General features: G+C 43.3%; 1 protein-coding gene across 1 annotated transcript; it reads right to left on the bottom strand.

Annotated features, from left to right (window-relative positions):
• Positions 1-1,195: 1,195 nt before the first annotated feature.
• edc4 (enhancer of mRNA decapping 4) lies at positions 1,196-23,909 on the bottom strand. Its single transcript, XM_006641400.3, has 29 exons — positions 23,624-23,909; positions 22,617-22,770; positions 21,887-21,998; positions 21,685-21,784; positions 20,841-21,027; positions 20,156-20,303; positions 19,798-19,902; positions 19,278-19,387; positions 18,900-18,983; positions 18,325-18,420; positions 18,049-18,148; positions 17,381-17,561; positions 16,655-16,721; positions 16,363-16,460; positions 15,736-15,932; positions 15,377-15,468; positions 14,638-14,794; positions 13,866-14,341; positions 13,103-13,204; positions 12,845-12,988; positions 12,287-12,320; positions 11,364-11,544; positions 10,298-10,453; positions 9,189-9,304; positions 7,702-7,867; positions 7,388-7,574; positions 6,863-7,082; positions 5,765-5,928; positions 1,196-5,227 (listed from the first exon to the last, which is right to left on the bottom strand). The coding sequence occupies exons 1-29, from the start codon at positions 23,706-23,708 to the stop codon at positions 5,035-5,037; spliced, it is 4,212 nt and encodes a 1,403-aa protein (XP_006641463.2). The 5' UTR covers positions 23,709-23,909; the 3' UTR covers positions 1,196-5,034.
• Positions 23,910-24,620: the final 711 nt, after the last annotated feature.

Genomic DNA, 24,620 nt, shown 5'->3' with positions numbered 1-24,620 from the left:
TGCTCAATTGAAGCAGAGCTCACCGTACAATCACTGTCTGCCGCAGAGGTATTGAATATCCAATATGTCGAGTACTTCACCCCGGTCCGCTCATTCAACACTAACTACCCTGAGCTACCGTGAGCCATCAGGGGAGTCTAGCGCTCGGGCAGTCCGTCGTCTTCACAGGATTATTGCTCTGTTTTATTTCGGGGAAAAAAACAATTTGACAGTTAAGGAAACAAGTGTAAAATGTACAACAAAACTACATCAAGCACAATGAACATACATGATTCATAACGCAATGATAAAGTACAAATGATCGATTTCCGTCTTACTGAAGACAATTTCCATAACTTTATTTTGTACTTGGAGAATATATATACCATATTTGAGATGTGTAGTGTGTTGTCCGTTAAATAAACGCTACAGGTCTGAAATGGGTTCATTTTCTGAGCAAAATGTACAAAGCTTCAGCCCCGTGAAACCTGTCGTATGAAGTTGTGTCATTCTAAAAGCGCAAGTGTTTTTAAAGAGCAGACGTCAGCGAGTTTAATAACTGGAAAGCAGGACATCAAGCTACCATCAAGAAGCCGAGGTATTACAAAGCATGGAAACAGAATATAAAAACAACAGGAGAAGAGGAAATATCATATTATAATATTATATGTGAAAAAATGGGAATTCGGCTGTTGCGGGGATCACCGTCGAAGTTTTACTGTTTGTCTTGAGTTAATCCCCTTAATTCAGTCCACGGTTCTGAAATCGCGCTCCGGTCCTGTGTTTTAGATGGGGTAGCATAAACGTAAAGGACGTATTTGGACTGGGAAAAAATACGGTGTGTGTTAGAGCAGGAAAACCCATCCCGAGTCTCTCAGTGAATAATAATAATATATTCTTTACACATTCCTTATAGCGCTTTTTTGGACACTCCTCACAAAGAGCTTAACTTGCAAACCCAATTAAACTGTAAATTAGCAGGGGCGGTTACAACTATGGTTGCAATAATTTCTACACATCGGCGAGCTTGCTGTCATAAAGGTTGGACGGGGACAATATATTTAAGAGAGAAACTGCAAAAACGTTTAGCGTATAGTATGTCAACATGCTGTTTGTTATTCAAGAGAAAAAATCAAAACTTCGGTCATCCTCGGACAACATGTTTAATGGAGAATTAACGGTCAGTATCAAACGCACCAAGCAGAATAAACAATAGTAACATCAAAACAGCACTTTTTATTGAACTTTTCAAATTGTATCCAAAAATGTTAAGCCTACAGTAAAAGAAACGTGTAAAATGTACAACAAAACAGTCCAAGATCAAGCACAATGAACACAAACTTATTCTGAACACAATGGAAAATTACAAATGATCGAATTTTGTCTTACAGAAAACAATGTCTATAACTGGAATTTATATTTGGAAAATATATATATACCATATTTAATGTGCAATTTTCTTTCAAACATTCAAACCTATTTTTTTTTTTTGCTTAACCCTGATCTGAACCTAAGATACCAAAAGACTATTTTAACTATCCTATGTTCCTGATTTTCAATTATAACCTATTTTACCAATCTGTGCTATGTTCATTTTTTGTGTTTGCTCCAAGACAGCTTTTGCAAAGGCTTATCAACCACTCCAACTTTAATATTCTATTAGCTTTTTACACAGGCAGAATACTAAGTGAATGTGGTAAAATAAAATACCAACGAGTATGCAATAAATCTAGTTTAAGATACAGAAAAAACAAAGGTTAGCCAGAAAACGTGTTGAATAGGTATATTACAAAGGCAAGAGATTACCTGTTGTGTTTCAGACGGCCTGCAGTTTACTTTAAATGATAAGAGACAGCTGTGAGCTGGAGAATCTCATCCACTGAGTTTTGAATACGCAAGACTAAACAGCATGCAAAAATCATGCTAAGATTTAACATCAGCTGTTAACCAAGACAGCAAACGTCTAAAAACGGGTAGGCGCCCTTCTGAAAGATTTTACAGCAGCGGTAAACCAACAGGAACCAGCTGCTCAGTTCCTCCATGTTTCAACAGTAGCAATGGATACGGCCGCGTGTCAAAGGCATGTCACCTCACAAACCCCATGTAAGCTTCTGAAAGTCTAGGCTCAGGAAAGCCTGGTTCTTTTAACAGAAGTGCTTTTCTGAAGCTTTTAGCAAACGTGAACAGTGTCTGGGAGGCATCTTGACCACCCATGGGATGCTCAACCACAAAATACACACTTCCAGAGCTGTTCATCTTTCTCAGGTTCTCATCTTGTCATCGGGCCAGGTTGGAGACTTGTTGGAGAAAATGTTCAATGGATCACACTGGTTTGTGATGTGCAATTGTTATATTTATGGCACAGGATTACACTTACGGATCATGTTTGTGAACCTCTTAAAACAGATTTGCTTCGGTACAGGGAAGAATAAATCCAACAGGACAAATGTCAGCTGTTGGTGTCCAAGCCCTGTATTTCACTGACCTCGGACCAAACTGACAAACACATGGCCTGTTTTCCTGGACAATAACATGGCTTGGTACGTCATTAACAAGTGCGTCTGCAGAGCTAACAGACATCATGGATAAGGTAAAAAAAAACATTATAGGGAATAAAAAACTAATTTCAAAGGAATAGTACAAAATAAAAGTTAAAAAATTTCTGTTCATCTCCCCAGTGATTATTTTTGCGCCCCTACTTCCTTCTGTGTTTGAAAGCTTAACTCCACCCTCACTAACCCCACCTCCCTGCAATGCACAGATAGGAAGGCCTCTGAAATTCAAGATAAAATATATATTTTTGCATCACTCTCTTATTCCATTAAACTTAGCAGTCACTGGTGGGAAACGATTTCAGCTGCTCGCAACCCCCGTCACCCACTCTCACAGCCACGTAAACCCACGCCGTGAGGTGCAGGCAAGCCACTGACGCTCCAGTCATCTCTATCCCAGCCCACCAAAGACTCCACCACAGCAGCGGAGTCTCGGACAGTCAGCACACAGCCAAGGCCCAGTGCACGTGCACCCTGGGCTGAGAGGAATCCTACACTGAGCAGGTTGGAGATGAGATGGATAAGCTGTGAAACGGACACATATGATCCTAATTTGACTTGTGCGGAGTGAGCCAATGTCTCATTTCTTTCCAAAATTTAAACTTGGCGGGATTTAGATATATGAATCAGAGTCAAAGGAACTGATAAATACATCTCTTAAGGCACTTACAAATAGGAAAGGATTTTTCCCCACTTTCTTTGGGCTTGGAAAAAAAGCCTATATTATACCATCATATCTAGGACACAGAGATACTCTATCGAAGTATATTCAATGAAAAACATTTTTTACATAAAATGTACAATCGGTGAACTGGCTTCACTCCAGGCAGCCTTATGAGTAAACACTTCATTGTGGTTAGCAAACAATGGACTATAGTTAATTTCCATTAAAAAGTTCACATTGAAAGTACAGAAATTAGATTTTGGTAGTTTGCCTGGAAAGCGTAGCCTAATTTGAGCTTCTTAGGTACATGATTAATTATCAGAAAACAAAACTTTAAAACGCAGACCTGAGAACCCACAACTAATGCTCTTTAGCACAGCTTTTCAATTTTCAAAATCTCAAATTTCAGAAGAAAGCAGAAGAAGAGCAAATTACACACAATTATTAGATCTCTGTACCATAGTAACACAAGCCCCAAAACACCAAAGTGTGATTCAATGTGAACTTTTTCCTGTAACACCCAGACTGATGTAGCAGGCTATCAATACAATCTAGGCCTGAAAACACTTGAAAATGTTTTTTTGGGAGGGGTTAATATATTTCAGCATAAATCGATCCCAAAAATGAGATGGTATGTGCTGCCCTCTAGACATCAAGGAGCACAGTGCAGATAAATGAAAAGACCACCTTTTCAGGTTTCAAATGATCATACTGCATGTGTGAAAGTGAATACAGCACACTTAGAAATTCCAGTGTAATAGCAAATTAAAAGGAAATAGCCACTAAAGAACAGTTTAGCTTTGATTATATCCTTTCACGTTTTGTAAATAAAATATAGACATCACTGCTGTAGGTAAGGGGACATCCAAGAAGATGTAAACAAAACTTGGAGAAAAATAAGAGATGAATAAACCCCAATTCCACCCCCCAAAAAGTTTGAAGCATTCATTTACTGAATAAAGATCACACTAAAACATGCCCGTTTAAGCACAATAAACTTGCATTGTTCACCTTGACTCAAAGTGTACTATAATAACCCTATGCATGGCACCAAAAATGTAAAGATTTTGACAGACAAAGGGCAAGCAAAAACAAAGAGCAGAAGAGCTGACGAGCACTGTGTGACACAGCAGAGCTTCCACATGACAGAAATGATTTTGGAATTAAAGATATCAGAGGTGCAAGGGTGGGGGGTGGGGGCAAATTACCGGAAACTACAACCTCAACCTGAAAGAAAATCACAGGCCGCAGCTTTTCCAATGCGTGAACTACTTTTTAAACAGCGGCTCCTTCTTGACAAGTCAGACTGACAAAATATTTTTTTAAAAAAACAGAGTTATCCGAAAAACAAACTACAAAAAAGGAACAGAAAAAAACGCTCAGTGTCTTTTTTGGAACTTCTTCAGTCGGCGATGGAAGCAGAAGGACCCTCCCGCCTTGCACTGGCTGAAAACCCAACAGGCACCGTCAGTCCGAAAGGTATAAAACGTTCAAAATCAACGATCCTCCTACTGTTTTGGTTCTTTGCTTATTTTTTTCTTTTTAATGTCTTTTTCGAAAGAGGGAAAAAAACACGCGAAATGAAGGTATGACAGTCTCTGTTCAAAATGACGAAGAGAGGATATTAGTAACAAAACTGTTTTCTGTATTCTTCCTGTGGACTTTGTGACCTTCTGGCTCCCAGTGAAAGGATATTTATGGGGCACTATGCACCACTGGAGAAAGGCCTTTCGTTCATTCATCCTCACGAGAAGTCTCCATTCTGGGGCGGGCAGGGAGGAGGAGCGGGCGGGCGCGGGGCGGGCACTGGGCAGGCACTGGGCACGGGAGCGCGGCCGCTTAGCTCATGCCGTGGTTGACCAGGCCCTGCAGCATCATCATCAGGCGGCGGGCTCTCTTGCTGAGAGGGCTGTGGGGCTCCAGCTGCAGGTACTGGTAGAGCTTCTGTCGGACCTGCGCCAGCACGGAGCTCATGTGGTCTCGGGTCACGGGGTCACTGTGATCCAGGTTCATCACCGCGTCCTCCAAGTAGCTGCGGGACGCACAGCACGAGACGTCAAAAACATTCCATTTTGGTTTTAAAGGGGAGTCCGTGGCACAGACCTAAAAACCTCCCCAGCGCACAGGGCCTACACACGTATCTTTTCACTCAGGCACCAGATGGTACCGTACTATGCAATAGCAGATAATTCCAATTTGGCATCTGCAGACCAATGCAATACATTTAATAGTTATCAGAAAGTTAATCTGCTGGATTAAAAGAGCTATTAACCTTTTAATGCTATAAATGCCACATCAAATCTTCATTCTGAAGAGCTAAGCAAAAAGCACAGAACATCAGTTCAGCCAGTAAAATCGTACTGTATGCATACACTGTATAACTTCTTTTCTTGAAACTATGGAGATATATATGTAATACAGCTCAGCTCCTTCACAGTTTCAAAACTCCCTCGACAATCCCACTTAAAATTCTGTACAGATTTTACCAACTTCTACCAAATCCCAGGTTAGTTCCATTTTCATGTAACTGTGCTGTGGGGGTTAGCAGGCCTGGATGCAGTGTGCATACCTGATCTTGAGCTCTGTCCTGGTGGCCAGGTTGGTGGAGAGCTGCTGGATGAGTGAGAGGAGCACAGGCTGGATGAGAGGACAGGGGTGCTGTCCAAACACCTGCTGTGAGTCAACTGTCTCGCACACATACAGGACCAGGTTCAGATCAGCGGCAGACAGAGCCTGGGAGAGAAAAAATGGCAAATTTACAGTTAGAAAGATTTGTAATGTTTTATTTACCTTGAAAGTCTCACATCACTAAAAACTAGTCTATTAACAATAATGACATGCAGTTATGTTGACCGAAAAATGGAAACATCCGTGTAAAGTCACTTAATAAGAGTGTTGGACCCCCACATGCAGCCAGCTCAGCCTGCTTATCCCATGGCAAAGGGCAGACTACACCAGCTTCTGGAATTCTGCAGGAGGGATGCGGCACTGTTCTTCAACAAGACAGTTAATCCACTCGCTCCTGGCTTGCGGAGATGGGAAATGCCATCTCAATGATCGTTCCAGGACTTCCCATGAAAGCTCAACTGGGTTCGGACCTGGTGACTGAGGAGGCTGTGACACACGGGTAACATCCGTGTCCTTACAGCCTTGTTAGCTGTAACTACAGGAAACCAAGGCAACCAAGCCACACCTGTGTGGAAGCATTTCACTATGCTTAGTGTCCCTTATTTACCCAGGTGTTTCTTTTTGTTCACTACCTGTACGTCATCAACACCAATACAGGGCATAAACACCAAAGCACCACTAAGCACAGCTCATCTTAAAACAAACTGAGAAAAGATCAAGAAGAGTGCAGAGGCCAAAAAGGCTTTCTGCTCTCTAGTTGCTCATTATTCACTCAAAAAACCTAATGAGGTGATTGATTGTGTATCAGTGAACAGATTTACCAGTCCCTTTAATAAAGGGAAATAAACCGTTTATAATTAACCTCCCCTTAATGTGGCAAATTCACCAAGGCAGCTCGCAGACTGCAATTACAGCTTCAGAGAGACAATGATGAATGAGCAAACACAGCGACAGAAGGAAGAGAACAAGTGCATGGAATTCCTTCTTAATTCTCCTCAATCACTGAGGGCACAACTGTCCGGCTGTGCTCCGGACCCACCTGCTGAAAGGCCTGGTTAAGCTGCCCCTGCTGCAGCATCTGCAGGATGTTGGCCTGCTGACTCTGATAGTCCAGGTGTGAGGTGGGGATGGGCGTGCCAGCAGCAGACCGCATGGCCTGCATTATGCTAGAGGTCACCACTGCCTGTTGTTCCTTCATGGCCATGCCCACCTCTCCTTTCACAATGCGCTGCACCTGAGTGAGGATCGAGTCCTGCAGGCTGGGCAGAAAAAGACCAGGGGGGATTAATGTGTTCCAACCAAACTCAAGTCAATCGACAAGCTTCCTAAGCGTCTACAGCACTGTCACAGGTAGATGGAGCTTCACTGAAGGAGGAGCTGATCACTGTAAAATACTGCAACAGAATGGATGGGGAAGATATCCCACTGTGTACACCTGCTCCATATAATTATTTACCTAGTATAAAGAAATTGCACAAAACCTGTATAACAAAGCAAAAGCTAAACATCTCACTTTGGAATTGAAATCCGTCGGTAGGAAGGCGCAGAAGGTGAACAGACTCACTTTCCCACAATGACGTGGAGCTGGTGTTGGACCTCGGAGCGCACGCTGGCCGTGACGTTGGAGGTCAGCTGGTCGGTGGAGTTCTGGAATGCGTCGAGCGTCTGCTGCAGCTGGCCCACCAGCGGGTCCCGGGCCTCGTGGTCCCGCAGTTTTTTATTCTTCAGGTGGCTTTCAAGCTGCTGAATATCTGGGAAGACAAAAATAAAATAAGACACTTCCAGCTTCCTGCATTTATCCCACCCCCCCCGCCCCCAAGAAGTAACAGAACACAGAAACGTGGCAAAACGAGGGGCGCCGTTTTGAAGGAGCCTCACATTCGTGTGTCCCCTGCTTGAAGCTGTCGTTGATCTGCTGGAACATGGACTGGCAGCCCTTCTCAAACACTGGCAGCACGATGCTCTGGAAAGCCTCTCTGTATGCAGCCTGTATAGGACCCTGCAAAGCCTCAGCCGCTGCTTTCCCAATGGCATCTGTAGTGTTCTTCAGAGACAAAAGGAGCACAGAGATCCGGTCTTTTAAAAAGGCAGGAAAACAAGCACAAAAAAACGACACAACATCCTGTTAACACAGCCAAAAGAACAAGTAAAGGTAAATTGTGTACTGGAAAAGTAGGAAGACCAAAAACACATTCTGCCTGTGGAGCCCTCTTCAGATGAGATTGAGAGAGTGTGCAAGAATATAAAGTCCAAGGGGAAGGAAGTTAAGGAGAATAATCATAATAATAATAATAAATGTTATTTTATATAGCGCCTTTAAAGGTGGCTTCTCAAAGCGCTTTACAGAATGAGAACAAGAAATAAATAAAAAGAACACACAAGATAAAACACAATTACAATATGCAGAGGAGACCATGGATGGTGGCACTAGGAAAAGCAGAGGGGTGAAGAATGAAACCAGTTAAGTAAAGGGTCTTCTAAAGAAGAAGGTCTTTATTTGAAGGATTTCAGAGAAGGTAACTCTCTAATAAATGTGAATAAATGAAGGAGCAGTCGGGAAAGCGGCCAGATGAATGAAAATCAGGAGGATGAATTCCATGAGAGGTGTGAAAAGCTGAAATCGGCTAACATATGAAGAGAGATTTGAAAAGACATTAGTCTAGGAACAGAGAGCTGGTGGATGGTGGAGTCACAGTTTAAGAGTTATTACAAACAATTATCCTTTTCCGTCTCTCTCACACACACACACACGAAGAAGGCTCCATTTAAAAAGGACATGTTTTAGCTTTCTACTTATTGAGGAATGAACCTCTACTTGTTACTTTGCAGCTAGCACACCGATGCAGCACCCTCCTTTCTGAACACATATTGGAAGTCCATTGTGATGCACGACAGATTTAAGTCACTCAAAATATCTCCCCCTAGACTTCACATAACTATGAATTTCAGTATCCCATCAGTTCAAATTATTGTGGAAAGAGCCTTTATAGTGCAGTGCTGCAGCCTCAGGAGAGGTTTCTCTCTCTTCGGCAGATCAATATTTATTTTACACTGCATCTCTGTATTCAGGCACCATTATGAAGCATTATACAATGTGACAAGCTGGACAGAGATAAAATTATTTAAGAAAATTAATAAAGGTAAAAAAAGCGATAATGGACCTAAATCATTCATATGAAATACATGAGCGGTAAATCAGTGTCATGCTAGTTCTTGCTCTAGATAGTGATTTGTGAAAAGAAAAAAAGACAACAGAAGAAATAATTTTTCAACACAGGACTGCAGAAGAGAACAGACAAAGCTCTTCTTTCAACTCTCACTAAACACTGGATAAAATTTCACGTTTTGCAGGAGGTGAAACACACCTTTGACTTCACCATTTTCGTGACACTCTCCTTCAGAATTCCCTCCACTGCAGTCAGCTTGGCTGCGATTGTGTTGCTCAGCTGCCCTGTGACTGGCTCCAGGCTCTTTGATACAGCTGCAGACACAAAATCATCATGAGCATCAGGATGACCTGCAAGCCATTTACCTGTAGCCTGTTTCCTAAACAAATTCACACCGGCTGCTTTTGATACATTTGAGAACTAAGCCAAGGAAACAAATATGAAAAAAGTGGGTGGATTAACCATCCTGTCAGTCCAGAAGGGCAATGATGCAACCAGCAATATCGAATTCTATTTTGTTTATGTAAAAGAAATGATTGTGTATTGTAGGGATGTTTCCTGATTCCCCAGATAGATAAAATAAGGTTTGCATTGTTGAACAACAATATTTACAGGCAGTGGGACTTACAAGTCAAGATAAGTCTATCTATACCTATGAGGAATGTACCCATGTGAAGTATTCAGACGTTATTAGAATATCAATGAGTTTAAAAGTTTTATTTAATTTTCAAGAAAGATGAGGGAAATATATTTGTAGATGACTCGAGAGTTAAATTAATCTCTTTTATTAAAATGAAAATGTTTTGAGTGAAGTGAAATTAAAAAAAATCTGTTAAAATTAAAAAAAGAAAGTGATTTTTTTATGCAAACAAAGGTACACTTTGACACCCTGAATGTGTCCAAGAATGTGTGCTCTTTGGGACACAAACGTGATTTTGCAGTCGGATGTATTTTGACATGACTTGCCAGTACTGCCAAGTCAGAAGCTCAAATTCAAATTTTTCAAGTGGTGGGACGTCCAAGTCTAAATAGGCCATTAATGGTTAACCTAAGGTCACTACAAGACAATTCCATTACAAAACCACAGATCTGAGAACGAGCTGTTAAAAAACATGGAAAGTAGCTCCGTGAGAGCAAAGTAAGGATCTCCCAGGAGCCTTTTTCCCTTTTCACTTTGTATGTTGCAGGACAAATGCATGCAATGAGCTTTCCCTTCTACAAAACTCAGCTGAAGATTTCTAATTTGCAATTTGATTTCCTTGCAGAGATCGACAACCCAGGTGCGTTTTGTCCTCTGAGAGACTCACTCTGCGGGACGGTCTTCTTCATCTCGTCTCGGACGATCTTGTCCAGCCGGTTGGACAGCGTGTTGCCGAGAGCCTGGGAGAGCTGCTGGGCCAGGTGCTCCTGCAGCTGCCGGCTGCGGTCGTGCTCTTCTGCCACCATTCGCTCCATTCTTCTCTCTTAGAAGGTCAAGGGTCAAGGATTGCACGTGGGACGCACGAACGTGAGAGATAAGACCCTCTCCTAAGGTCAGCTGCCAGCTTCGCGGAGGAGACAGGTGAAAGTTTTTTTTCCTCATCTCATCAGCCTGCTAATTTTATGGTTAGCGTGCCATAAACACTATATTTTCATGTAGTGCAAATGAATCATTCCCACGTTCTGCACAAACCAGGAATCACACTTACTTTCTGCATGAACGGCATGTGGCCAGGATGGCAAGGCTTCAGAGATCAACAGCACTTGCACAATCAGGCCCAACATTAATGGGGACATAAATTCAGTAGTAATAGTTTGATACTTAATAGTATGACTTAAGTAGAAGTGTTAAATTTCCCCAAATTATGAGGCTTAAACCCACATATACCAATGCTCTGTGACTCACAAACAGAAATGCTTGCAGCATCAGATTTACAGCACCAGACTGGATCATTATATAACCCTTTTTGAGCTATGGGAACAAATCCAGATTAAGATTACCACAGCTTCCTGACAAGTCAAAAAGTTACATGTTTTCCTGCTGTACATCATCTTTTCATTTAACAGCTGAATCAGGAGACACCCGACTCACATCCTGATACCTCATCTATGCTTAAACAGCAAGCTTGGAATTTCCATCTTCAGATCAGTTCAAGGATGAAAAGCAAGGATTCGGGTATTTTACAAAACTTGCACAGGGTGAGAAAAGGAGACTATCAGAGTTACATGGACACTTTACAAAGGGAGAGATCAGAAATTGGGTTAACTTGCACCAGAGCAATGGGAAAGGAAAGAACAAACTACTGGGACTACATAACTGAAAGTGAGCATAAAGCACTAAGGAAATGAGAGGTGGCCTGTGCAGAAGGCAATGAAAATGTCTAAAAAGGATACGCTCCTGCTCCTGCTGGGAGACCATGACTCTCTCCACATGGCCCATGATAGAACTCTGAACGGCATCCATGTGGTTGGTGAGCCTCTGCATCAGCTCCATCTGGCTCTGCCTTAACTCCGAGATCTCCCTCTGCTGGCTGCGCACCAGGGACAGCAGCTCCTCCTGCATCTCTGGATTCATCTGCACCAACACACACACACAAATGCATAAAGTGTATCTACCTTTTTGAACACCAGGCACTCAAACATCCTAATCCCCTTGGTCCAAATAATTCTTCGCAAACGTTCCAGGAGTAGAAGCACTGATCCAGAATGAATGTTCATGTGGTTGTTCTGACAGAGTGAATCAATTCAGGCAGCAGTGTGCAGCTGTTGCGCTACGTGTACGAGAACAATAGCTGCACAGGGTCTCGTACATTTTCGTGGCTTCAGAAAGGCTTTTTGATGTCCGTCCCTTTTGGTAGCAGAAGACAAAACTTTACTAGAATAATCAGCCATTCTAGTTAGGAAAACAAAAAAATATGTAATAGCAGGTATTCAGAGTTTTTTTTTACAGAAGCTGTACATTTTAACTTGAAACTACTGTGGTACGAACACAAATCAATAGTTATGTCAGATGAATAAATTCCCAAAAGGAGAACTCCTGTTCAAGCCAACCAGACGTGTCAAACAATTGCAGCCGACATGAAAAACGATCAAAAATTACAACAGGGCAAATTCTAATGAAAACTTTCCTTATACCAGCTCCAAAAACAATCCTTAATTCTAAGAAGACGGCTTTATTAATCAGATAATTCAAACAACAAGCAAATGTACATTCATTCGCTTATTGTATTCAATTGCTTCAAGTGTACGAAGGAGGATGGTGGCTCCAAGCTCCACATTTCACAAATGTTATTTCTGTTCCTAAGAAACGGACCTACCTGATGATCTGCTTGCCTGGACTGTGCAGCATCGCTAAAAAAAGAAAAACAAAAAGTAAAGATTTCAGCAGGATGCCATGCAGGATTGAGGACTATAGAGTATTTAACTGAGAAGCTTCTTATCTGGGGTAATCAGACATATGCACTACTGTGAGTACAGGGAAGATAATTAAGGAAATGGAACACTGTGCGAGGGTGCTTGAAATAATATTTAGAGCCTGCTGGGGAACAACGATACTTATAACATCACCCGATTACAGACAGACTAGGGTATACTGGCTATCGGGTAACATCAATTACGCACCATGCAGAACAGCTCTTCCGTAGTGCAGAGCAAATTAGTGTTCATAACAGCAAGTCACACTGAGACTGTCCCATGGAGCAACCAGTTAAAAGAGCTAAAGATAACAATCACATCGCCTACAACGCGTAAGTCATGGCTGTGTACAGCAACAGAAATTGAGCATAGTTCTCACTGTGGGTAATACAGTGGGATAAGGAAAAAAAAAGTTTTCAAATGTAAACATAACCCAAACGTATTGCTTGGACAGCACGTACCCATCATCTTTTTTGCTCTTTCTCTTTAATTTTGGAGAACTCCTTGGGGAGACTTTCCATTCTTTTACAGGTAACCTGTGGGAGGGTTTGGGACCATAGTTTCCTGTGGAAGACGCAAGGCTAGCAACTTCCTCATCGTGATCACTGCAGATCAAGTAATAATTCTCATTAGGGAAAAGCACAGATTCACAGTACGTTTATAGAGTTAAATGCAAAGTTCATGGTCTTTTCTTCTCTCTCTGCACGCATCTGCGTTACCTTTGCTCTGCACTTGCATCCTGGCTGTCGTGCTGGGGGAGGTGATAGGTGTGTCTATGGAATGGAGAGGTCTTGTGCTTCTCCTTCATGTCTTCACGAGAGCTGGAAGGAAGGAGAAGACGAAACCTAGTGAAGCACATGATTTATTTTTCACGCCGCAAAACACTTCTGGAAATTTTGCCTTCTCCATATATTCAAGCACCTGTCCTTTTTCCAGCACTGGACAATCATAAATTCTGCCAAAAGCGTTTCAAAATAAATTCAGGCAATATAAATGTTGTTTTTAATACAAATAAAACGAGTTTTTTGTAGGCGGAATTGGGTAGATTTTGGTCGGCAAATTGTTTTATAAAGCTCACTGTGAGTAAGCCAGTTTAGTGAGAAAGTTGTCACCACCAGTGGAGATTATTTAAGGGAAAGGCTGAAGCTACACTTGGAGAATTTCTGATTAACAACACCGGCTAAACGCCATTAAATTGCATTAATTGTGAATCAGACACTCCACTGTAGCTTATGTTGTATAAACTAACAGACGGAAATAATGAGGAAAGAAATGGACCTTTGAAAACGCACAGTCAGGCTGCATCTGGGTGGGTCAGTGGGGCTGAAACTATGTGAAATGAAAATCAAGGGAAACGGCCAGGACGTTGCGATTAGAGGAGAGAAATCCCCTTCAATTGGCTTCAGCCAGCCATCACAGGGCAACCCTGGTCTCTCTAGTTATTTTCTGACAGGTCTCTTGCACGGGCCGGTGGCGGCTCACCAGTCCGCGAGGCTGATCCTGGTTTCCCGGGTAATGTCGGGGGCCGCCGGCCAGGGCTGGCTCGCGCCGCTGTCGGCCGCCGAGGCCGCGGCGCTCTCCTGGGACAAGGCGGTCTCCAGCAGCGACGGCGTGCAGCCGAGCAGCTCGCCCGGGCCGGGGCCCAGCTCCAGGGAGCGGGCGCTGTGCTCCGAGTTGTGGCGGTTGCGGGGGGACAGCAGGTGCAGCGCGGAGGCGGCGGAGGCCATGCTGTCGTCGTGCAGGCTGGGGTCCCGGGGCTCCCCGGCCAGGCCGCCCGCCGAGCCCAGGCCCCGCGGCAGCGTCTCCGAGGCGATCTCCGGGATGTCCTGGGACATGGCCGTGGACGCTGAGGAAATCACGTCGGGAGAGCGCTCTCGGGTCGGAGACGCCTGAGGCACCAAGAGAGGCTCGATCGTCTGGAGGTCCAGAGAGAGCGGCGGATTGGCTGCAGGGCTAACCTGCGGGACAGGAGGAAGAGTCTCCTTCTATTCACAGCTGCCAATAAAGATTCTAAAATCTCATCGACTGAACCGAAGAGTCACTGAAAACAGATCACAGATCCACACAATGCATTGCAACCGAAACTCGGCAACAATCCAAATGCTGCCCGGAAGTTGTCAAAAGACATTTTAAGTTTCCACCATCCTAAAAAAGCCACTTCTACTTCTTAATCGGTTTTGATAACTCTCTTCCCGCTTGTCGAACTGAATAATGTTTCTGTTGGGGGGAAACTGCTGTCCGTCTATGCGCGTACCTGGATAGTCTTGGTTGGCAACTGGTCTGTGAGCCCGGGAATGAGGATGGAGTTGCTCCGTGGGCTGGGTGGAAGACCAGAGATGGCGCTGCTGCCACTCGGGGTAATACTGCCCTCCAGGGAGATCATAGGGCTCTGAGTCAGCTCCTCTCCCGATCTGAGAAGACAGACGTAAGGGGCAAGACTGAAGGACAGCTTCATGGCATGGCAACATTACACAAAAATAAAACCCCATTAAGAACTTCTCCTAGCGTTTTGTTTTGCCCATTTAAAAGGTAGTGAAAAGGGGGACACAGGAATAAGGAAAATCATTTCATTAGTCACTACAGCAGGCAGCTCAACTGGCTTCCACTCCTCAAGTTTCCTCACTACCCAGCAAGCCGCCCTCAAACCTGACAGTTTCACAACACGCTGGAGCCACTGCCGCACAAAAACTTGTATTGCACAGACTTTTCTCTTTACTTGAATTCCTGCTAAACCTGTATTTCTTAAGATGGGAAAGGGCTAGTATTTGGTCATCTTTCCAGTTTCTCTGGTCAAAGCTTTGACGCCCAAGAATGTCATTTTCTGTCAGGGTCTCACAGTCCTTCCCCATCCTTTCTCTGGTCGGTTATAAACATGCACCACATGGTTTAACCCCCTGCCCTTCTCTGCGCCACCTCATGACATACACATACTTTACCGCTGCTCTGAAACTTTAGATCCTGCTTGCCCAAGCACTGATTCAAGACACACTCACCTGGACACGACACTCTCACTGATGGAGGTGCTGCTCATGGCTGTCACGGTGGTGAGGGTTGTGCCACTGCTGCCAGGAGACGTGGCAATTTGCTGATCACAGGAGATAATGCAGTCAATGGCAAAATTATTTCGCAGGGAAACAGAAGGGAGGTCTGTTGAAATCTTCACGTAATCTCTAGAAGTATCCGGTATTATTTCATGACAATCTCAGTCTTAGTTTAAAATACTTCAACTTAGAAAGGGTCAGTAAGACCCCTAGCAAACAATATCACATGGCTATCTAACACAATTTAAAAGGCAAGGTAAAAGCATGATCGCGTGGTTCAGTTTTGGTGCTGGTTGTGTTTATGGAGATACCTGCTGTGCTGAAGCACTGGGAGTCATAAAGGCATCAGGCGTCATGAGTTTGGGCTTGACATCATTGGACGGGGACAGGAAGTCAGCTGGGGCAGGCAGGTTGGAGATCCTGCGCAGGTCGTGCTGTGACCCCCGGCCCGACTCTTTGTCTGATCCCAGGCCTTCCCCGCTCACATCTCGCAGGTGATCTGTAAAACCTGCATCAGAAGACCGCTTGTATCAGCCTGAAGCAGAAAGCTGAATCTTTTACACCCTGAGAGCCAACAGTCTTGGCACTGGAATTGTGCAAGTTTTACTTGCGTAACAGATATACTTATCCATTAATCTAGAAATGATGTAAGAATATTACATAATGCAGATAATTGCAAATTTTAAAAACACTTCCCTATATAACACTATATTTCTTTTCTAAGCAACAGCTTTTCTAAAACCACTGTATTCTCAGTGACTAAACCGGGACAGATCATGCTCAAGACAAAAAGCTGGGAAGTCCACAGGCTCCCTTGAACACCCCCACAATTCAACAGAATCAGAAAGTAGACAGCAGCTTTCCTTGCTTCCATCTTGAATATGTGAATCCTGCCAGGCAGGAAAGGGGATTTGTTCTTTTAGAACGGATAAACTCACCGAAGTCCTCACACGAACCAGCACGAGGAAGAAACAAGGAACTGCCAGGACTCTGCTGATGATGAGGCTGAAACCAAATCTGCACATCCTGCAGGGACCTGAGAAAAATGAGCAGAAGAAGTAAATGTCTTTATCTGTACCACAAAAGTTGCTTTTTGAGAAAACCCTGGGAACTACATTTAAAAAAATCACCATCTATGACAAACCTTTAAACGCATCATGGAGTCGGTTTATCTCAAGCTTCTTGTTCTATTACTTAAAAGGTTTCCTCCTCTCCCATCAGAGTACTCACTTTGTGTGGACACAGTACAGTTTGATCTGGACTCCTGCTTTGGATTCAACAGGTCCTTGGCTTCCTTCTGCAATGAAAAAAAGAGAGAAATCTAACTTTCAAAGGAACACTGATCCTCTGATTAGTGCAGTGGGTGAGCCTCTGGACTCGTGACGTGTGGGTTTGAGCACTCACCACAGACACTGCTGTCGTACCCTTAAGTGATGTAACTTACCCCAGTTGCCCCACTCCACCCAGCAATACAACAAGTGGAGACCAGCAATCCTAGGGAGTAATCAAATTGATGGACCAGTGTCCCAGGCAGGTTTCGAAACCAGGTTGAACTCTGGCCCAGTTACACAAGAGCTGCTGTGGCTCTGATATAGACTTTGCCTTTTTTAAGTAGTAATGCCACTATTCTATTACCCTTTATCTGTAAACTCCTCACTGCAGGAAGAAGGCTAAACACATTAAATGTATCGTATCGTCAATTGTATTGTTAAGCGCCTTGGGGCAACCTTGTTGTGAAAGGCACTATATAAAAATAAATTAAATAAAGTCTTCTGAGCTTACGCATAGCTAAAGGAATGTTACAGACATCAACAATGTATGTGAGCAGTCTTGCTCCTCCAGCTGTTTAATGAGCCAAAACAATTACCCCAGTGACTTCTTTTAAAATGCCTAGTCACATCCATAATATGACCTGGCATTTTAAAAGTAGTTCTAAGCACCCACAGACGTGCCTACCTGAGGTCATGCTCTCGCTCTCTTCCTCGGGGGGAAGGACTTCAGTGTGACGCAGGCGGCTGCGGCTCACATCCTGAATGCCAAAGCTGAGCACTGGGTTGGTAAGCAAGAACTCCGAGATGGCAGTGAAGCTGGCTCTGCCCTTCTCCTGATCCTGCAGTAGCTCCATCACATACAGCACCTGCAACCAACAGCATACTCAGGCAGCCGGGTCGACTGTGCAAGTACAGTGGCTTCTCCAAGAGAAGCGTTCGAAACTCCTGGAAATAACCCTCACAGAACTCCAATAACCCTGAAGGAGAAGGCTTGGCCAGTAATGTAACAACATGCACACGGTTCAGAGTCAGAAACTGGTTGCCAATACCATTCCGGTTACATAGTTAAAGGCATGTGGTCATAAAAAGTGAACGACAAGAGGAAGCACAAAACCCTGAATACAATGTTACTTCATCAAAGCAACGGAATACAGAAATGTAATACATTGATAAAAACCGCCCTGCAGTCATCATTTACAATTGTTGGTTCTGACAAATCTGATCTGCTTCCTTAAACAAGAAGTTGCACTGTCTCTGGGTTAATGAGTTCAGATCCCAAATGTCGCCATCAATCCAATACAATAAGGAGCAATCTGACCTAATCAAGAAAGCAAGTTAGGCACAAAACCTTACTTTTCTTTGAACATCACTGAGTATCAAGTACTCAGCAGAGAGATCCAAACTTGCTTTCAGACTCGGAAGAACGCTGGAGTTAAAAGGATCTGGAGAAAATCTGAAACATGAAGGGATATAAATAGATTACCATATAAAAAAAGAGCTACATTAAGGGATTTCCAATCCCTCAAAGAGAGCCAAAAGCTATTAAGCTTACTGCACAACAACTCAGCAAAAACCTAACGCAACGGCAAACTCCACACTAAGAACACAAGGTGCGTGCGCGGTCCTTGCCTGACGGTCTGCAAACAGGTCCAGGACACAGTACACCACATCTTCAGCTCTCGATTCTGTTCTGCTCCAGTGACGAGGAACCTCCAGAATGGAACACTGCCGAAGAGACCATCGTTACCGTGACAGCTTTGTTAAGGTAACTTACCAGAGCCATATCTTTAATGAGCACCATAAATACTTCCCAATACATTACAGTATACAGGCTTTGCAAAAATGCCAGGGTGGAGTTCAACAGTTTGATTACGAGTCTTAGCTCTTGCAACGTTCGTGCTGTTGCTTACAAGGCATGTGTATAAGTGAGAAACAGTAATGCATTGTTCTAAGCACTCTGCATTTCACTAAAATAATACAATCAAAAAGGTGTAAAGGCTATGTGCCAGGGAACTGAAATTTCAGTTCCTGTATCAAAGAGAAGTTTATATGTGACACAAACACATATAAAGAAAATAAGAAAACATGTTGCTTTGCTGACATTATTTCCAACACCTTAAAGCTATTTTTTACAGCATTTTTCCTACATAAATAGTGACAACAGGTTTTTATATACTGGTGAAAGCAAGGTACTGACGACTTACTCTGGGTCTTGTTTCTTGTGATTGTCACAAAACAGCAAGCAGGATAAAGGCTTCCCATTGTGGGGCTTCCATTCATGAAGACATCTATGAAAAACGAGGAAAAAAATGCCTGTGTATGAGACACGGATTTTGACATACTCTACTTTTTGAGCAACAGACCACATTTTCTTACCATGTATTCATAAATATTTGATGTTTAACACAACAACAGTTCCACATTAATCCACACAATTCACTGTGGTGAAGACTAATTTAACCTATGCAGGAAACAAAGACATTGAATAGCATGAACAGCAAACCAAATGAATAGCAACAGCCGCTCTTACCAAGTTTAAATCCTACAATGAGTCAGTTTCACAAAGTACAATGCTCAATCACCTTGGCTGACCCTGCCCTTCGATGTAGATCTGCCAGAATTTGATGTACCCATCGTGACTGGCAGTGGCAAGGACTGTGCCATCAGGGGACAAGGCGCCTTCGCTGATGCGCTGAAGAGCAGAACGGACAGGTAGGAGTAAACCATGGGCTCAAAACCACACTTAAAAAATGCCATTTAACAAACTTTCAATACAATTTTCATTTTAGAAAACTGCAAGTTGAAGGCGGCATAAAGCACAAAAATACAGAATACAGCTGAGATGTACTGCATAGCAGTATTAGACCCAGCTGTGTGACTTGATTGCAAAAATCCAATTGTCCAAATTGGCTATAAAGCTGCAACTTCTACTAAGAATAATCAAGTACACATTTTAGACACCTACATAGAAAAGGCTGTCTAGATTGCACATAACTGTTTTCTGATATAAACAAATAAGTAGCAGACCAGTAATGATTCTCATTGGCTTGACTTGCATGGTATGGGAGGCAACACTATTATTTGAAATGACTGACTGCTTACCTCTGTATGTCCTTTAACAGTGATAAAGCCATCCTTCAGATCAGTCACTTCCACTGGCCAGGTGGTGTTGCTCGCTCGGAGGATCTCCAAATCCCACACTTCTGCCTAAACATAGACAAAACCCACAGAATCACCCACTGTCCGCAACAGCAACTTTAAGTACAGAAGACAGCCATAAAAAGGAAAATTCTTTTCCGTAAGAGTAAATAAGACTAGAACTCAGCAGGACTGTTGTTACATTACAAACAAGGTTTTTCTAAAAGAAAATACTGTTTTACATCACACTTGGAATCCAATCTTTGAATCAACAAGATGTACACTCTATTTTACTCTACACGAGTTCTTAAAACACTCATACCCGGTCCTCATGGAGCAAGGCCAGTGTCTGACAGCCATCCTCTGCATTGTCATCATTCTCCTCTGGGATGAAAGGGCACCAAATGATCCTCCTGTTGGTGTTTAAGGGAGTGCCTTCGGGCCTCGTTATGTGGACAATTATCTCATCCCTGTTTCAGAGTTAAGAATGTAGCAAAACACTGATAGGAAGACCTGGTGTAACAAAGACATTCAAATGATCCTGCTCCTGCTTCATTACAAGTCAAACATTAAATGCTAAACAAACAGCAAGTGTTTGTTTCCTTATTATGCACTTGCACGTCTCCTCCAGGCAATACAATAAGTTATATGATTGCAGTATTTGAATTTCCTCACATTCAGTCTTTCTTCATTTATCAGCTATGTAACACTGCTCCATTTCAGGGATATTAAGATGGACATAACGCATCATAGACTAAACATTTTTTACAGAATTTATAGAATTAGAACAGAAAAAAATCAATTCTGTTGAGATAAACATTTTTTTAAACACGAATACGGCCATCTAATTCTGACCCATAAGTTTTGTTTTAAAATAGGAAATTTTATAACAATAAGAAACAGCAAGATGGCCAGCATCAAAAAAATGTCAACATTTTGCTCTTTACAAAACGGAAGCTTTGAGCTTCAGTGTGCTGCTAGTCCAGGGCTCCCCTGGAAGAGGATACTGTATTTTCCCATCCTGGCTGGTCAGCTGCCACACAAACAGGTTGCCAGCTTCGTCCACGCAGGCGAGCTGGGTGGAGTTGAGGTGAGCAAAGGCCAGGTCTGTGACAGCCCCCGTGAATCCTTTGAGAAGCGTGCGCTCGGCCGTGCTCAGCGACAGCACTCGGATCATGGGGTAATTGTTTGCACCTGCGCACAGATAAAACAGAATAACGTGCTAAAATATGCCAAGCGCTGGCAGGTGGCGTGACCTTTGAAACTAGACCTGGAATTAAACTCAACATCAAATTTAGAGTTCACCTGCGTTGCCATTCGCGGGTTTAAAAACAGATCCTACTGAACACTTCATAGCTCCTCCCAATTCCATGCTATGCAAATCTCAAACTCCCGATGATCTGTAGATACGGCTCGGAAAGGTTCTTGCATGTGTTTAAAAGGGAAATGAAGAATTATACTAGGAGGGCGGGTGTTAAACATTCAAAACACACATAAAAGGCACCCACAGATTACCCGCAACATTCAAACCCAAATGCAAACCAGGCTAGGACTTTGTATTTTTTGTAGTTTTAAGAGTACGGCAGAGGGCATGTTTATTACGGAACACTTAAGTCCAAAAGTGTCAAAAGGTCTTTACTATAGCAAGACTAACGGCAGGGCATATTTATACACAATCACTGTTTATTGAACACACTGCATAGTAACCAAGCAACAAAGCCACACCGCCTCAACTGTTTCCAAACAGTTTTCAGAAGCAGTCTGGCAATGCCTGCTGGACAGGCACATACTGCACTGCAAGTACAGAAACCATCACTTTACCAAGAAGGGGGGAAAGAAAGCACTTCTCACCTCTAATGGCATAGGCAAGGAAACTGTTGGACACCGCTATCAGGTTGCCATAATAGTACTTGTGTTCCCAGTCATACTTTGCAATAGGCTGGATTTTGACCTGCAAGAGAACGAGTCTAAATGAAACCCCAAAGTCCAGCCCTTTGGACAGAAGGCCTGGGCTGCAGCTTCTTCTTGCCATAAACACACAGACATGATTTACCTTGTTGCTGCCCCTGGCTTTGCTGTTGATGCTGGAGTCATGGCTTGCCACGACCTCCACATCCCCAGATGAAATGACAATACAGGTTGAACTGTCATCTCCTGAGAGGCAGCTGTCAGACAAAAACAAAACTGGTGGACTTAGTAACCTAAGAAAAAAGACCATTTAGGTAGCAGCACTTTAAAGCACAAATGTTGCAGAGACAAAATATCAACAAAGCCACTCTTTCTAGCACTCTGGGTGATGTGATAGTTTTAATAGCCATGCCCACTGCCTAAATAAGTGCACATTGCACATTAAATGTTTGACAAAAGAGGCGACAGGAAACTTGCATTCATCTACAGTTGTTGAAGTAAAACCAATCAGCTTATCCCATTATCAAATAAAAGAATCACTCCTTGTACTGCTCTGTGCAAGGAGCAGATTTAAAACTTTGTACAGGAATTACCGCAATCAGTATTAAACTTGGGACTTGCACATGTATTATAAAACGGCTAACTGCTCACACAAAAGGCAGCAGCTGTTTTGTTTCTCATACTTTGATAACATTATCCTAAAGCAGTAACGATTGCCTTCAGTGGCTGCATCAGGACTCTTTGCTAAACGTTCTCTAGATTCGAAGTCAAATAGGTAAGCAATGCACTTTCGGTTTTACATTCCCATAAGCATTCATTCCTTTTGATTAAGGAAGTGATCATGGTTATCGAAGCAACCCATCCCCATCCCCTACATGGTCTGTCTCTCGTGCGAGCTCATGCTCTCCGGGTTGTGCGCAGTGGGCTCGCCCAGGGTAGCTCGGTCACCCGCGGCTACGAAGTCAGCGCCAAACAGGCCATTGAGCTCCCCGTTGAAAGACCTCTTTGGGTTCTCAGTCGAAGAGGTATCTGGTGGGAGGGGAGGAAAGTCTTGTCGTGAGGACAATGCAACAGACCGATAAAAAAAAAAACCCAAACAAGGATCACGCACAGAAATGCATTTTACTTCTTTGTGTAAGCCCAGCAGAGAAAACTAGAGAACAATTCGGAGTGAGCCCTTTAAATAAACTTGGAAGTTCAAAGGGCTCACGGATTTTGAGGGATACGTAGAGAATGCATATTTTCTTGCAAAACTGTTCTTTTTGAACTACATCTGAATTTTATGTAACATCTGACATGCGCGCTCAGCGCAACGCCCGTTCCCGTTGGGAAACGCGTCGCAAAAAAAAAAAACAACAGTCGCACTTGTTACAACTGAATTTCGCGACTTTTGGAGTCTCAGTCCACACGAAACGGAGCAGAAGAAAAGACACGAAAACTTCAGTCGCGGGTTTCTCCCGTTCGGTCAGGTTTGAAAACAGCGGAGTGAACCTCGGAAAACTCCTCCCTTCTCGTACACCCCCTCTCCGCCTCAAAATCACCACCTCTCGGCGTGTTCTGCATTTTCTTCTGGACCCTCAATTGCAACAACTTCTCAAATCTCTCGAATATATATTTTTTCCCACCCGTGAAGCTGACAATTTAACGTCGTTTTGTTCTCCTCTTCTGTTACGCGTTCCCGGGCAACACAAAATGCGCAAAAGGGTTGAGTTTACTGCTGGTCGCTAGAAACACCTTATCGTTTTGCATTTTGTGTTTGAACTTCGGCTTCACTTCTCGGTGTATCTCCGTATCTTTTCCGCATCCCTGTAACTAACACCCCCCTTCTGCGGCCTAGCGAATCTTGCAGGCCTCTCCCGGCTCGCCTCCCCACGGCACTCACCGCTAATCCCGGGTCGGGCCAGCTTCAAGATGTCCCGAAGATGCTGGGTCGCGTCCTCTATATCTATATTGGAGTTAGAAGCCATAAGGGAGGGAAAGGGGGAGGTAGCGGGCGGATAAACGACAGGCAAACCCTTTACTTTCTTAAAATGTTGTATCGATACTGTTCTGTTTCGTCAAAGTGATCGCTTGCCCCAGATTCCGTTTTCTGCTGGTCGTGAAAAACCAGCAACCGCCTCAACTTCCGTTCTGCGCTCACCGTAATTCCGTCCCTGCTGCCAGGGAAACCGCGGACTCGCTCACGCGTTCCTGCGCAGCACTCGACCAGATCTTTGGAAACAAAACTATGATGTTCGTATTGTAATAGATCCGTAAGCCGTGTTAGGGAAAAAAAAGGTTTATAGTTACTTTTTACAAGCATTTCAAATTTCCCTTAGCGACTTGAAAGCGGCAGTATTTGTCTGCTGAGCGGAATAAATTCAGGCATTCGTCGTTTTCCTTCACTGTGGGTGTTTGTAAAGTACGATATTAATTTAAAATGTATTAGTCCGCGGAAGGAAGACCTTCACCTCAATTCCACGGTGTGACATTGTCAGTAACAACAGATCAGTGAAGTTGCTTTGCATCGTGCATGTGATGTGCCTCAACAAAGCACGCAGCTTTGTTGGCATTTGCGTAGGAAAGCCTCCTAAGACAGTGCTGATAAAAAAGAACCAGGGTGTCGTTTCTAAATTTACCAGAAAGCAGAATTTGTTTTCTGCAGGATTAACTACACCGTGTGTGCTATGCAAGAGTTTTCTGCCAGGCATTCAATCAGTTGATAAACTTGCTTGTATAGCCCTTGTTTAAACAGTTACATGCAATATATTGAAAAAATAAATAAAATGACGTTCAAATCTTTGGTTTAACTTGAAGTAAACGTGTATTTGTTTTACATGGATAAATTCAAAGTATATTTTGGAACTAGAAAATGGCCAGTAGTTCTGAAATCTTCCACA

Source organism: Lepisosteus oculatus, chromosome 20 (genome assembly GCF_040954835.1).
Source record: "Lepisosteus oculatus isolate fLepOcu1 chromosome 20, fLepOcu1.hap2, whole genome shotgun sequence".
In the NCBI taxonomy this organism is placed as follows: Eukaryota; Metazoa; Chordata; class Actinopteri; order Semionotiformes; family Lepisosteidae; genus Lepisosteus; species Lepisosteus oculatus.
This window is presented reverse-complemented; position numbering and strand designations above follow the sequence as displayed.

What these genes read in the sequence shown, in the direction of transcription:
- edc4 (XM_006641400.3), bottom strand. Translation starts at nt 23,708, where the DNA reads ATGGCTTCTAACTCCAATATAGATATAGAGGACGCGACCCAGCATCTT. An exon ending in CCAGTGCTTCAGCACAGCAG is followed by an intron (nt 15,469 to 15,735) that starts GTATCTCCATAA and finishes TCCTGTGATCAG; the next exon opens with CAAATTGCCACGTCTCCTGG. An exon ending in CAAGCAGGGGACACACGAAT is followed by an intron (nt 7,575 to 7,701) that starts GTGAGGCTCCTT and finishes TTGTCTTCCCAG; the next exon opens with ATATTCAGCAGCTTGAAAGC.